At 40.5% G+C, this 13,762-nt stretch overlaps 1 protein-coding gene across 1 annotated transcript in view; it reads right to left on the bottom strand.

The window, feature by feature from the left end:
• The window catches only part of SLC24A1 (solute carrier family 24 member 1), a 39,228-nt gene that overhangs the window by 11,709 nt on the left and 13,757 nt on the right, over nt 1-13,762 (bottom strand). The window contains exons 5-6 of the mRNA XM_072616050.1: nt 13,491-13,549; nt 3,604-3,712 (exon numbers count right to left, since the gene is read on the bottom strand). Coding sequence (XP_072472151.1) covers nt 3,604-3,712; nt 13,491-13,549 — 168 coding nt within the window. The remainder of the gene's footprint in view (nt 1-3,603; nt 3,713-13,490; nt 13,550-13,762) is intronic.

Genomic DNA, 13,762 nt, shown 5'->3' with positions numbered 1-13,762 from the left:
GATGGCCATGGAAGAATATAGGGGCAAAATTTAGATAAAACAAAAACAGACTATATCAATAAAATGTGTTTCTTTTGAGCTAGATAAATGTTTCAGAAAAATGGACCAAGACCCAAAGGAACAAGATTAGGACTCCCAGGAAGCAGGGCTAGAAGTCCCTCCAAGGGAGACGGAAGAAGCCAGTTTGGGAAAACTTGAAACTCATTGAAGAAATCTTGAGGGCCAATCAATTCAGCAAACATTTACTGAGCACTTTTGGTGGGCCCTGAGGACTGACTCAAAGATTTTTTTTTTCAAGTCCTACCCTCAAGCTATTGAAGAGAAGGAAAATATAATATGTGCCCACATAACTAAATGCAAGGTAATTTGAGGAGAAATTTCCAAAATAGAGAAGGGTTAAGGAAGGCTTCAGAGAGGTTTTTTTCCATCTTTTTCAGTTGTGTCCAACCCTTGGTGACCCCATTTGGGGTTTTCTTTGCAAAGATACTGTAGCAGTTTGCCATTTCTTTCTGCAGCTTGTTTTACAGATAAAGAAACTGAGGCAAACAAGGTTATGTGACTTGCCCAGGGTCACACAACTAAGTAAATGTCTGATGCCTGATTCTAACTCATAACTTTCTAACTCTAGACCCAGTGTTCTACCCACTGCACTACCTACCTGTTGTTTGTCCTTCATTCTCAAAGAAGATCTAACTAGTTGAGCCTTAAAGGAAGATAAAAATTTTAAGAGGGAGATATAAGGGAGGGGTGCATTCCAAGCATGGGGCAATGATTTCTACAGAGACAAGAGAGGAGATATTGAGTTTGAGAACTGACTATCTGGTTTCACTGAATCACAGAGTATAAGAAGGGAAGTAATGTGAAATGAAGATGGTAGGGACCCAGAATGTGGAAGGCTTTCAATGCCAAGCTGAAGATGCCAGATGTTTTCTCCTAAAAGTAGTAAGATGCTACTGATGACATTCAAGTAGATTGGTGATGTAATCAGAACCATGCATTAGGTAGATTGCTCTGACAGTCATGTGGAGGATGGATTGGAGACAGGAGAGATTAGAGGCAGAGAGACCTATTAGGAGGTTATTGCAATCATTCAGACAAGAGGTGATGAGGACGTGCATTAGGGTGATGGCTGGGTAAGTAAAGGCACCAAATGCCAAGAGATGGTTGTGGAGACAGAATCAACAGTACAAGAGAATTCACTGGTTGTGGAAAGATTCAAGGGTGATTCAATAGGATAGCTACACAGGGAATTGCCTTCCCCAGTGAGAGGCAGGGTGGGGAACACAGAATGGGAAAAAAGACTAGGTGCCCCATATCTGTTCAAGTTGAGCCAATCAATTTGTTGCTAAACCATGAAAAAGACTTGTTTGTATATAATTTCATTGAGTCTGTTTTCCTGTTCTGTTGTATTTTTCCTTTTGATGCATAGTAAAGTTACTTAAAATTTCAAGCTTTTCTCACCTAGGCAGGGGTGGTCAGAGAACTCAACCCCTCAGATCTCAGGTGAAAATATATAGGTAGAAAGCTGAATTTAGCTGTGATGACTAAGTCTTTCCTGTCTGAGGCATTTTCTCACAATTATTAGTCTAATTAGGGGAATTAGTCTGATCTGGTGAAGATGAGAAGGATCCCAGGATATGCTGAAGTTATTGTGAAAGTGGGACATGGAGTGGTGGAAGTGGAGCCATGGGGCAACATGACAATGTACTCAGTGTACTTCCTGTAATCCTCAAGAATCTGTGACTTCGGGTGTGTGTGCATGGGTCAGGGGGATTGCTCCTTTGACCGGTGCAGACTGAAAATCCCTCAGCAACTTTAGCAGATGATCTTCAAAAGCTTCTGTGGCCAAGAATGAAATGAGCCTTTCAGAGCTCTGCTGGGTCTTGGAGGACAGGCAGATGATGTGGACCTATGCACGGAAATTTTTCTGACATGATCAGACCCGCCCAAATTTGATTCCACAGCCATCAAAACCCAGGATCACCTACCGTGATGAAACACTTATTGGGGTTGGACTTTGGGGGAAGGGGATGGACTCAAGGCTAGAAAGAAAAATGGCATAAGCCTACAAACTGTTCCAGAATACAATCCTTCCTCCTATTTGGAAGACAAGACAAAGCAGCACAATCCTCACAGTTCCATCTAAAGACACAATGACTCCAGAGGAATCACCAAGGGAGGTTTTGGTACAGTGGAAAAAATACTGTGGAGTCAGGTGTAAGGGGGTTTGGGTTCAGATCTCATCCTGGCTATACACAGTCCACCTCCACTGATGACATTATTACCTTGGGTCAACTGTGATCCCAATACCTTCCCAGCCTCTCCAATGCCACACCCTTTCCTTACCCTCCACTAGCACCACCCCCAACTTCCAACCTTTAATTACTGTATCCACAACATATGTAAACAGGGAGATGGAGTAGGGAGGACATTGCTTTCTCTTCCTCTACCAACACTAAAATGAGGGGGTTGGACTTTGATAATTGTTAAGGTCCGTTTCTACTCTAAGATTCCCTGATTCTCAATCTAACAATCTCTCTTCTGAGTGACTGATGTGTATAACCACCAGCAAGAAGTGCTTAATTCTGACTCTAAACCCAGAGCCAGTCACGTGCAAAATGATGAAGTTGATGCCCTCTCCAGCATTTCTTCCTCAAAATCCCTTTCCAGGAATTCAGCATTGCCTCATTGCTGAGGGTCTGACGTGTCCCAGAACAGAGAATCTAACAAATTTGTTCGCACTGAAATGTTAAAGATTAATGTATTGATCCTCCCCTGGTACAATAGCATTTTAAAAGAGAATGTAGGGCAGGGGTTTTAAAGGTTGTTTGTTTATTTGTGCATCAAGGATCTTTTGACAGGCTGAAAAAACCTATAGACCCTTTTCTCAAAATAATGTGTTTCAATGCATAAAATAAAATACAGAGGTTTGCAAAATTAAAAAATTATATTGAAACATACTTAGCAGTTTTTTGAAAGCAAGGTCTTAGACCCTAGATTAAGAATTCCTGACCTTGGGCAATATTTCTCTCAAAGGAATTAATCCCTAGCAAGATTCTAGGCATCATTGGGTGAGATTCTGTCCAAGTAAGCCTTCATCCCTTGAATCACATCACATAGGTGGTTGAAGCAACCTTCCAGAATGGAATGAGCGCTGAACCTGGGAATCCAGATTCTGACCCTAGCTAGTTGTGAGATGGAAATAGCAATCAGGTCTGTGATGTCATTGATATAGGGAACTCCCAGGTCAGGAAACCTCAACCCATGACAGTTGGCACTTTCTTTGAAGATTATGATCTTGGAGAATTTCCTAGAGCAGTGAGAAGTTAAGTGACTTGTCCAGGGTCACACAGCCAGAATGTGTCAGAAGTTGGACCTCCTAGTCTTCCTGGCTTCAAGGTGGGATCGATTAATGACATCATACTTCTTAACTAGCTATGGGACTTCGGACGAATCAGTTAACCAGCCCCTCTAGGACTTAAATTTCTTCACCTGAAAAATGAGAGGGTTGGACTTTGATCATCTGTAAGGTCCCTTCCAGCTTAAATTCTATAGCTATGGATCTACTTCCTACTCCAACTATGTGCCAAGTCTAGGCCCAACCATACCTGCCCATCAGGGGTTGGCTCATCATGATCTTTGGCAGTGTGCACAGCAGAGACTGGAGAAACTTTGACTGATGGGAACTCATCAGGCTCTGTAGCTTCTTCAACTTAAAAGGACAAAACGTGAAAGGACACAGGTTTGTATTGTGCAGAGCAGCTGAAAGAATGGAGAGGGTTTGGGCAACCCCAGGGCAGACTCTGGGTTCCTGCCTAAAGGTCTCAAGACTTCCCTTGGGAATTCTATCTTCTGATGAAAGTGAAACCAAGAAAAATGAATTGACCAATCATTATCCTTCTTGGGCCTCCCTGAGCTAGAGAACATTGCCTTGCATACAGTAATTTCAGCCTAATTCCAGTCAAGGATCTAATAGGTAACAACCAGAACAGGGGAAGGCCAAAAGTCCCAGAAAAAGATCTTCCTGACCACTACCTCCACCCCAACCCCTTAACCTTGTGGAAAAGGTTGAGCAAAAGTAATGGAGGAAGATGGTCAGTTCCACCAATTGTCAGAGAAGACAAAGGGTCCATTGCTATTATCCTATGTTTTAAGTATTTCTGATAAAATTGACTTGATTAGATTCTGGAAAAGTACTTCCTGAGGGAAAGGGAGCCAAGTAACTTGCCAGTCAATAAAGAAAATCTGAGGAAATGTTATATAACATATAACTTGGAAATGATCATTTGAGCCTGATAGCCCAATTTTCCTTCTTCATCATTGCCAAGCTTCTTTAGAAAGAAGTTTGTAACTCAATAATGCCATTCCTTCTCTACTTACTCCCCTTCCAACCCCTTGCAATCTGGCCTCCATTCCACACCAAACTTGGGCTTTTCATGTATATATTCCTTCAAAGATCATCAATGGCATCCCAGGTACCAAATCGAATATGTCTTTTCAGTCCTCATCCTCCTTGGGGTCTCCGCTGTTGATCATTCCCTCCTAGTGGATACTGTCTCCTCCCTTAGCTTCAGAAACAGTGTCTTGGTTCCCCTCCTACTTCTCTAACCATGTCTTCTTTGTCTCCTTTCCAGATCCTTTATCTTCTTGTTTAATTCTTAATATGTTTTCCAGTGTTCTGTCCTTGGACCTGTTTTCTGCTCCTTTTATTCTCTCTCCCCTGACAATACCATCAAGAACCACCTCTAAGCAGAAGACTCAAATCTATATTTCTTGACCCAAATTTCCAATTACCCATAGGATGCATCCACCTGGATGTCCCTCCAATACCTTAAATGTAATATATTTAAAATCTACTTTATTTTCTTTCGACTTAAATCTGCTCCTTCTCCTAATTTCACTATATCTTTCTAGACATCACCATTAATCTGGCCTCCCGTGTTCCTAAATATATCCTCTTTGACTTCTCCATCTTCCTCATTTCTTATATCCAAGTAACTACCAAGTCCTATCAGTTCTACCTTCAAAACATCCATCCCCATCCATCTCATTGCCACCAGCCTGCTACAGACTGTAATTACCATCTATTACCAATTTTTTCAGTGGTGTCATAACTTATCTTCAATCTTTCTCCCTTCCAAAGCATTGTGCTTCTATCAGAATAATCTCTGAGACATAGATCTTGTCATCAGAAATCATTAGTGGTCCTCTTTTGCCTACTGAGTAAATGTCAAGCTCAGTCATTTAATGCCTTCAACAATCTGTCACCACACTTCCTTTCCAGATTCATCTTGTTATCCCATCCTCACCCTCACATACTCTAAGGTCCAGCCAACCTAGTCTGCTCTTTGTCTCCCAAATGCATGATACACCCTCCTACCTCCTTGCTTTTCCTCTGAGTGCTCCCTATGTGAATGTGCCCCTTCACTTTCTTTGTTTATTGAATTACAACCCATTTTTTAAAAACCTATCTCTAATGCTCTCTCACCCATTAAACTTTCCATGCTCCCCCCAAGTCAGTAATGATCACCCTCATAGAACTTCAGTCATTGCATAAAGTGCCATATAAATAATCAGCTTATTGTAAATATTCATTGGGTCAATGAATGAATAGGCCAGAGCTTGGTGAACCGAGTCCAGGAGTTCAAAACTCTTCACAGAGAAGCTTGTTTTCATCTCTTTAATAGATATATCACACCATATCATGTGTTAATGTTGTCTGTGCTAGAGTCCTACCTCCCTCTTAGACTGTAAAGTCCATGCGTTCAGGGTCTATTTCTTATTTAATCTTTGCATCTCCAGGAGAGCTTTGCACTGGGCTTGGTACACAGTAGGTGTTCAATAAGCACTTTTCTAAACTTTAAAGCACTGTGTCTAGGAATTCATTTATATTCCCAGACATATATAAATATATGATATTCCTATTCACTTCATGTGTGTGTGTGTATATATATATATACACACATATATATTTTCACTTATATACATGTAAATAGTATGACTTAGAAGATACAGTGCTAGTCATAGAACTTGAAAATGTGAGTCCAGCTCCCACTTCTGACACTTGTTAGCTATGGATAAATCACTTAATCTCTATGTGTCTCTGACAACTCCCTAGGGTTTTTCTGTGAAATCGTAGACGAGTTACAACCAGCCTAAATAGAAAGAGCTCCCCTCACAAAGCCTTCTGTCACTGTATAAAGTATTAGAAAAACATCAGGTATTTTCAGGAGTATGCTGGTAAATGTTTAACAACTGACTCTGGAAAAATATATATGCACAACGCTCTTTAAAGTTTAACCCACCTTAATAAACATTTTTATATAAGAATAGATAACCAACAAAATGATCAATCAAGCCCTGATGTGCAGCAGCTGATTTCTGAGGTATAAATGCTCACACTCAAAATTTAACAATCAACTCTCTTGAGCCTTTAAGAACTGGCTCTAGTACAACACTGGTTATTATTATAAATATGTATTAAGTAATTAATGAATGTGTCAAAATACAGTGAGCCAAGTCTTGGGGTTCAAAACTTTGAAAGTTGGGGGAGTAGGGGCAGGGGCAGGGAAATTGGTATGAGGACCCAATGTAGAGCCATAGCCCTAAGTAGCCCAACACCATAGCACTACAAACTTGACCAGTCATTGGATTCAGAGTATGTCACAACCCTGCCAGTAAAACTGACAGTGTCAAGCAGGAATATGGAACTTGGAAGTGAGTGTAACAGGGGACTGACCAACACACTTCTATTCAACAAGCATTTATTAAGTTCTTGGAACTTGGGAACTAGGCACACAAAGACAAAAAAGAAGTACCTAACCTCAAGGAGGTTATATTGTACTGGAAAAATACAATATGCACATAGATAAGTAAAAACCAAATTGTTATGAAATAAACATCTTACAAATATTAAAAAAGAAATGTGAGTCATTGTGGCTAGACTCTATTTCAATTCTACCACAAACATTTATTAAACACCTCTAGTGTGCATACTAGGCACAGTCCCCATTCTCATAGTTTGCACAATCTAATAGAGGAAGGAGATTTGTATACAAATAAGAGTTCAAACTTCAGAAGACCCTCCTGAAAACTAAGTGACCTTAATAAAGGAACCCAGGGGAAATGGAAAGCAATTTGGCAGGAATTCAGTTTAGACTGGCATTTTTATAACATACACTACAATAAATGCTAAAAAGATACATAACCTAAATACGAAAGGTCACATCATCAAAAAGGAGAGGACAGAAGAAGGCAGCTTTGTACAAATATGAGTAGAAAGAGAATTCTTAACTAAACATGAGACAGAAGTGGTCACAGCAGATCAAATGGACCATTTTGATGACAAACAAATTTGAAGTGTTTTGCATGAACGAAATCAATGCAGCTAGAATGAGAAAGAATCAGTGAAGCGCAGGAGGGAACCTTTTCAGCAATGATCTCTGATTAATGTCTGGTAATCAAGATATGTAGGTAATCAACGCAAATACATGCGAACAAGGGACATTTCCCACTAGGTAACAGATTAAAGGATACGAAGCAACAATTTTCAGAAGAATAAATTTGATCAATGAAAAAGCAAACCTAAAGGGTCAGCAATGTACCAAGCACTCACTGTGTTGGGTGCTAGGGACCCAAATACAAAGAATAAAACAATCAATACATATGTAAGTATATACAGTATAAATATGCAGTGATGAAATACCAAGTAGTTAAATATGAGGTTTATGAAGGAGGAATCAGGAAAGTATTCATACACATGAACACATGCAAAGTGAGGAAAATTATCATAAAAATGATCAGCTATGAAAGACTTAGCTACTCTGATCAATACAATTATCCAAGACGATTACAAAGGACCAAGGATGGAAAATGCTATCCATCTTCAGAGAGAGAACTGATGAACTCTGAAGCGTTTATCAGGGCAGACTGAAGCGTACTTTGCTTTACCTTCCTTATTTTTGCTGTTTTATTTTGTTTGTGTTTTCTTTTGCAACGTGGTGAATAGGGAAATATGTTTTCCATAACTTCACATAATTGATATGAAATGACTTGCCTTCACACAGATGGGGGAAGGACGGAAAGGAGGGAGAGAACGTGGAACTCAGTTTTACAAGATGATTGTTAAAAATTATTTACATGTAATTTGGAAATATTTAACGAAATAAGTAAAAATTAATTTAAAAAAAGATGGTGCCTACTCTGAAGAGGGAGGTTAGGAAGAACTACATTTCAGGCATGTGGAGTGGTCAGTGCAAAGGCATGAAGTTTGGAGTCGGAGTGTCATGTGTGAGGAACAGAAAGTCAGTTTTTCTAGATCCCAGAGTATGAAAGGGGAAATAATGTACAATGAGGTCGAAAAAAATAGATTAGGGCCATATTGTGAAGGGCTTTAAAAACTAAACAGAAGAGTTTACATTTTATTCTAGTAGCAACAAGCAACCACTGGAGTTGTTTGAATAGGAGAGCCACGTGGGCAGATCTGCACTTAAGAAAAATGACTTTGGCAGCAGCGTGGAGGATGCGTTAGACAGGAGAGTAACCACAGAACTGACTGATGAAAAGTGCCAAAGGCTCGTATTTGCTTTAGAGTAAGCCATTCAGAGATTAGTTTGTCTTCTTTCCATATACTATATTTATTAACTACTAATGGTTGTTACTCATACATAAAATTTGAAGTGGCAAGAACATCTAGCTATCTGGAAGAAGTTTTCCCTAAACTCCCCGAACTGAGGCAGATGAAAAACTCTTCTTAAAGGTAAAATCCAAGAAGGGGGAGGGGAAGCAGGGATCCCATTAAAACTTGAGATTTTGCAATAATGTATGACATCAAGGGACAAACCAACTCTAGCTCTTCTGTTTTACCTCCCCCAATTTTCCCCCTTCCCCACCCCCTCCACCACAAGCAGATTGAGAGCTGTCTCCATTGAGAGTCCAGTCTCCCTCTGAAGTTGCGACCCCTTCAAGGCCTTCCATCTTACTTCCTTCTGGCAATTGGACATTGCTTCTCACCAAGGCCCTTTTTTCAACCCTAGGGATTTACCTCCTTAGTCTCAATCCCTTCTGACCTCTTCCTGGCCTGCAGATCCTATAATCCAGTTAATACAAGTAAGCTCTTCACTAGATCATGTTAGTGACCCTGGTCACAGAGGCCATGCTGTTCCAAACTGTGGCCTGAGGACAAGGGCTTCATCTTCCCAGATGCCCCTGGTTTAGAATCCCAAAGGGTCTGTATTTGCCATGGATTTATCCAAGAATCCCATGAAAGAACCATGATCCTGAGTCCAGGTCTCCCTCCCTACCCTCTGTCCCTCTAACACACAATACCATATGGACTCTGGATTCAAAAACTGAGCTTTGGCCTTTTTTTTTCTTAATGAAGCTAACACTTGGGCTTTTCACCATGCATATAGCTTTTCCCTTAGAGATATTCAGGGAGAACTGATGCCTTAGGTTTGGGCTGCTTTCAAAAATGCATTGATATGTCATTAATTGTTTAAAAAAAAATCTCAGATATTATATCTGAGCCACTAAAGCCCAACCCCAAGGCCTCACCACAGTCTTGAATTGACCACGAGCTTAAGACTATGCCAAAAGGCACAAGTGCAAGTGAAAAAAGGAAAATGATAATAACTGGCATTCAGGGAGGGCTTTAAGGTTTAAAAAGTGCTCTACATACATAACCCCATTTTACAGATGAGAAAACTGGGAGAGATTCATTGGATTGCCTTATGGTTGCAGTCAGTATGTGTCTGGGACAGAAGGATCCTAAATCAGGCTTTCTTGCCTCCAGGTGTGACCATTCTATCTACTACACCACACTGAAAAGATGACTTATACAGGCCTAATAAGGCCTGTTGTATGTTGTCCGAGTCTCTGAGCACCAACCTAGCTAAACTCCAAAAGCCCCATCATCTCCAAAAGCTTGGCCACCAGCATTTTTTAAACTCAGCAACCCATGAAGTTCTGTATTGTTGGAGGAGGTTCTGATGCTCTGACTCAGGAGCAGTTCCGAGGACAAGACAAGGCTCCCAAAGCAATATCCTACTGCCAAAGAATCATGGGTTTAGAGCTATAGGGGACCTAAAGGATCTTCATCCATTACTGTCTCCTTTCTTTTTGCAAATGAGAAAACTTAGATTTGGAGTAAAGAAGTAACTTGCCCAAGCTCACACTCAGTGACAGTGCACAGTGCACTCTTTACTCTGAAACCTAGTACTCCTTCTACTGACCAATACCGCCATGATGCTACATCCCCTACCTCTGGATTATTTCACACACACAAAATAAATCAGGTGTTCCTTTGAGAAAGATGATCTCCCTCCCGGCTCTGCTCCATATTAAGTCCAGAGCAACTTGACCAAGGTGTTTCTTCAATCCTACGTCACTTGCCCATCAATTGGGGAATGGTTTAACAAGTGCTGGTATATGAATGTAATGGATTACTAAGAAATGAGGAGCAGGTGGATTTTAAAAAAACTGGAAAGAATTATACAAACTGATGCAAAGTGAAGTGAGCAGAACCAGGAGAACACGATACACAGTAATGGCAATATTGTATGTGATCAACCAAGAACGACTTAGTTGTGCCCGGCAATACAATGATCCAAGGCAATTCCCAAGAACTCATGATGAAAAGTGCTATCCACTTCTATAGAGAGAACTGAAGAATTCTGAATGCAAACCGAAGCACATTATTTTCACTTTCTTTTTTTGTGTGTGGGTTTTTTCTGCTTTTGTTCTCCTTTCACAACATGATTAATGTGGAAATATGCTTTACATGACTACACACACATAACGGATACAAAACTGCTTACAGTTTTAGGGAGGGGGAGGGGAGGTGGGGAAGGAGAAAATTTAGAACTCAAAAATCCTTCATCACTATAACTGAGAAACTTCTATTCCTAATCTTTTCCTGACTATTGCCTTCTTTCCTAGGAAAAAAGGGTCCCATGTAGGGGAGATCCAGAAAGAGTAGGTCCAAGACTTGGGGATCCTTGACCTAAGTAATAGACTGAAGGAGTTTGGACCAATAACCAGGGCGGAGACTCTCCATCTGGACAGAAGCAGAGCTGGTGCCTCCAAAACCCCAGCAAAGGAGAGGTCTCAGAGCTGGTTGGAGATGCATGCTGCGGGTCTTTCTGAAACTGATGTGTGTGTTCGTCCTTCGTTGCCAAAGAAGACCACACCATCAGAGAAATAATGACATGACTTGCACCTGATTTTGTTTTTTCAGTAAGAGAGGGCTCTGCAGGTCACTAGCCTCACTTCTCCACAGCCATCTGAATCCAGTGACCAGATATTCATCAGGATGACTGGAGATGAACTGATAGTAGAGAGGGGAATGAGGTTCTTGGGAAAAGAAGGACAGAAGGAGGAGGTTTTGGTGAGGGATCTGAGAGGCTTGATTTCCTGTGACATTTAGAAAGTTCAGAGTTCAGACACTACCTTTACCCTCAAGACGAGAATACCCTGGGCCCTTGATCTCAACTCCTCCTGTCTCCTGCAGGAACTTGATCCCTTCCATCATCCCTTCTCTTCCCTAATTTTTATCCTCTCCTTAACCATGGGCTTTTTCTATGCTGCCTACAAATGTGCCCAGATCTCTCTCATATTTAAAAACTTTACTCAATGAAGGTAAAAGCAGGGATTATGAGCTAGGAGAACAGAAAGGCATTTTAAGTTGAGTTATTAGAATAGCAACCTGTATTATATATAAGTACCTCACCACACACCCCTTTTTGGTATGTTTCTTTGACCTATATCAAATCAAGAATTATCCCAACTAGTTTCTGAAACCAGATTGTTTCCTATAATACAATGTGTTTTTAAAAACCCCAGAACTGATATGCCCCTTTCTAATCAAAATTCCAATAGTCGTTATTAAAAATTTTGTTGTTCAGTTGTTCAATAGCATTTGACTCTTCATGAGCCTGTGTGGGATTTTCTTGGCAAAGATACTAGAGTGTTTGTGCACAGCAACAACCACAGTGTGCAAGAGTTTTTTTCTGGTAGACTTGGAACTTCATAATAACACAAGAACTTAAAATAATAATAATAATTCCCAATGGTTTTCTAAGGCAAAATGCCTTCCACACTCAGAGAAAGAACTATGGAATTCATTTGCAGAATGTAGCAGATCATGTTTGTATGTGTGTATGTGTGTGTGTATTATGTTTTGATTTGTTATATGATTTCTTCCATTTATTTTAGTTCGTCTATACAGCAGGACTATAGTGAAAACATGTTCAGTAGGAAAGTATATGTAGATCCTATATAGAACTGTATGGCATCTTGGGGAGGGAGGGGAGTGGTGGGGGGTAGGCAGGGGGGTAAAAATCTAAGCTTTTTGGTAGTGATTGTAGAACATTAAAAAAATTAATAAATTAAAAAAAAAAGATGCTAGAGTGGTTTGTCATTTCCTCCTCCTGTGGATTAAGGCAAACAGAAGTTTTAAGTCACTTGCTCAGGGTCACACAGCTAGTGAGTGTCTGAGGTTGGATTTGAATTCAGGTCTTCCTGACTACAAACCCAGCACTCTTTCCATTGATCCAGCTGAGTACCTCAATTATTAAAAATAATATTACTTAAAAAAACTTCACTTGACCCTACCATCTCCTCGAAGTATGGTCCTATTTCTCCTTCTTTTTACCAATAAACTCATGTCTACACTTGTAGTTTCCATTTTCTCAACTCTACTTACTTCTCAACCTTTTGCCGTCTGGCTTCTACTCCCATCACTCAGCTGAAATGGTTTTCTCAAGGATCACAAGGATCTCTTTATTGCAACATCAAACGACTTTTTCTCAGTCCTTTTTCTTGATGTCTCTGCAGTGTTTGATACCATCAACTCCCCCCTCCTGGATACCACTGACTATCCCTCTCCTCTTCCCATTGTTTTTGTTGCTCTGCTCTCGATTCTCTTTCTCTCATTCTCAGTCTCCTTGTAGGTTCCTATCCTGCCCCTGAGCCCAGATATACTGTCAGTCTTGTGTCTTCTCTTCTCTCGGTTCTCTCTATCTTGCTGATCTCTTCAGTCCCCACCTACCAGTTCTATAAATTGATTCCAAAATTTACACTCCCAGCCCTGATTGTTTGTCTGAGTTCTAGTCCCCTGTCTCCAATTGTCTGTTTGATATTTCTACCTGGATGTGCCAAAGGCATCTTGAACGCTATCTGCACAAAACAGAGCTCATTATCATTCTTCCAGTATCAGCTCCTCCTAACTTTCTTATTTCTGTTAGAGGCAACCCTGTTTTCAGACACTCAAATTTGTAATCTAGGCATTATCCCTGATTCATCAGTTTCCTCCACCCCCACATATCCAATCTATTGCCAAGTCTTACTGATTCCACTACCTCTACATCTCTCCCTTCTTTGTACTCATGCCACAACTGCCTGAATCCAAGTCCTCATTTCCTCTCTCCCGGACTACTGTGACAATCTTCTAATTGGTCTTGTGTATCCAGCCTCTTCCCTCTCCAACCCACCTTCTACATCAGAGCTGTCAAACACCAGCCCATAGGCCTGCAACATTTCCAAGTGAAGCCTAATTAAAATGTAATTAATGTAATTAAGAAATATTTAGCAAAATAAATAACAACAATAGGACACAGAAAATGTTAACATGTAGTTTTCTAAGTCAATATGTGGTCCCACAGGGATCCTTATGTATGGACTAGGGTCCCCCATTTCTATTTTAGTTTGACATCACTGCTCTACACCGGTGCCAAATGGATAGTCCCAGGTCTGGCTAGGTCAC

Source organism: Notamacropus eugenii, chromosome 1, assembly GCF_028372415.1.
Source record: "Notamacropus eugenii isolate mMacEug1 chromosome 1, mMacEug1.pri_v2, whole genome shotgun sequence".
Taxonomy (NCBI): Eukaryota; Metazoa; Chordata; class Mammalia; order Diprotodontia; family Macropodidae; genus Notamacropus; species Notamacropus eugenii.
Note: the sequence above shows the minus strand (reverse complement) of the source record. Positions and strands in the feature narration are given on the sequence as shown.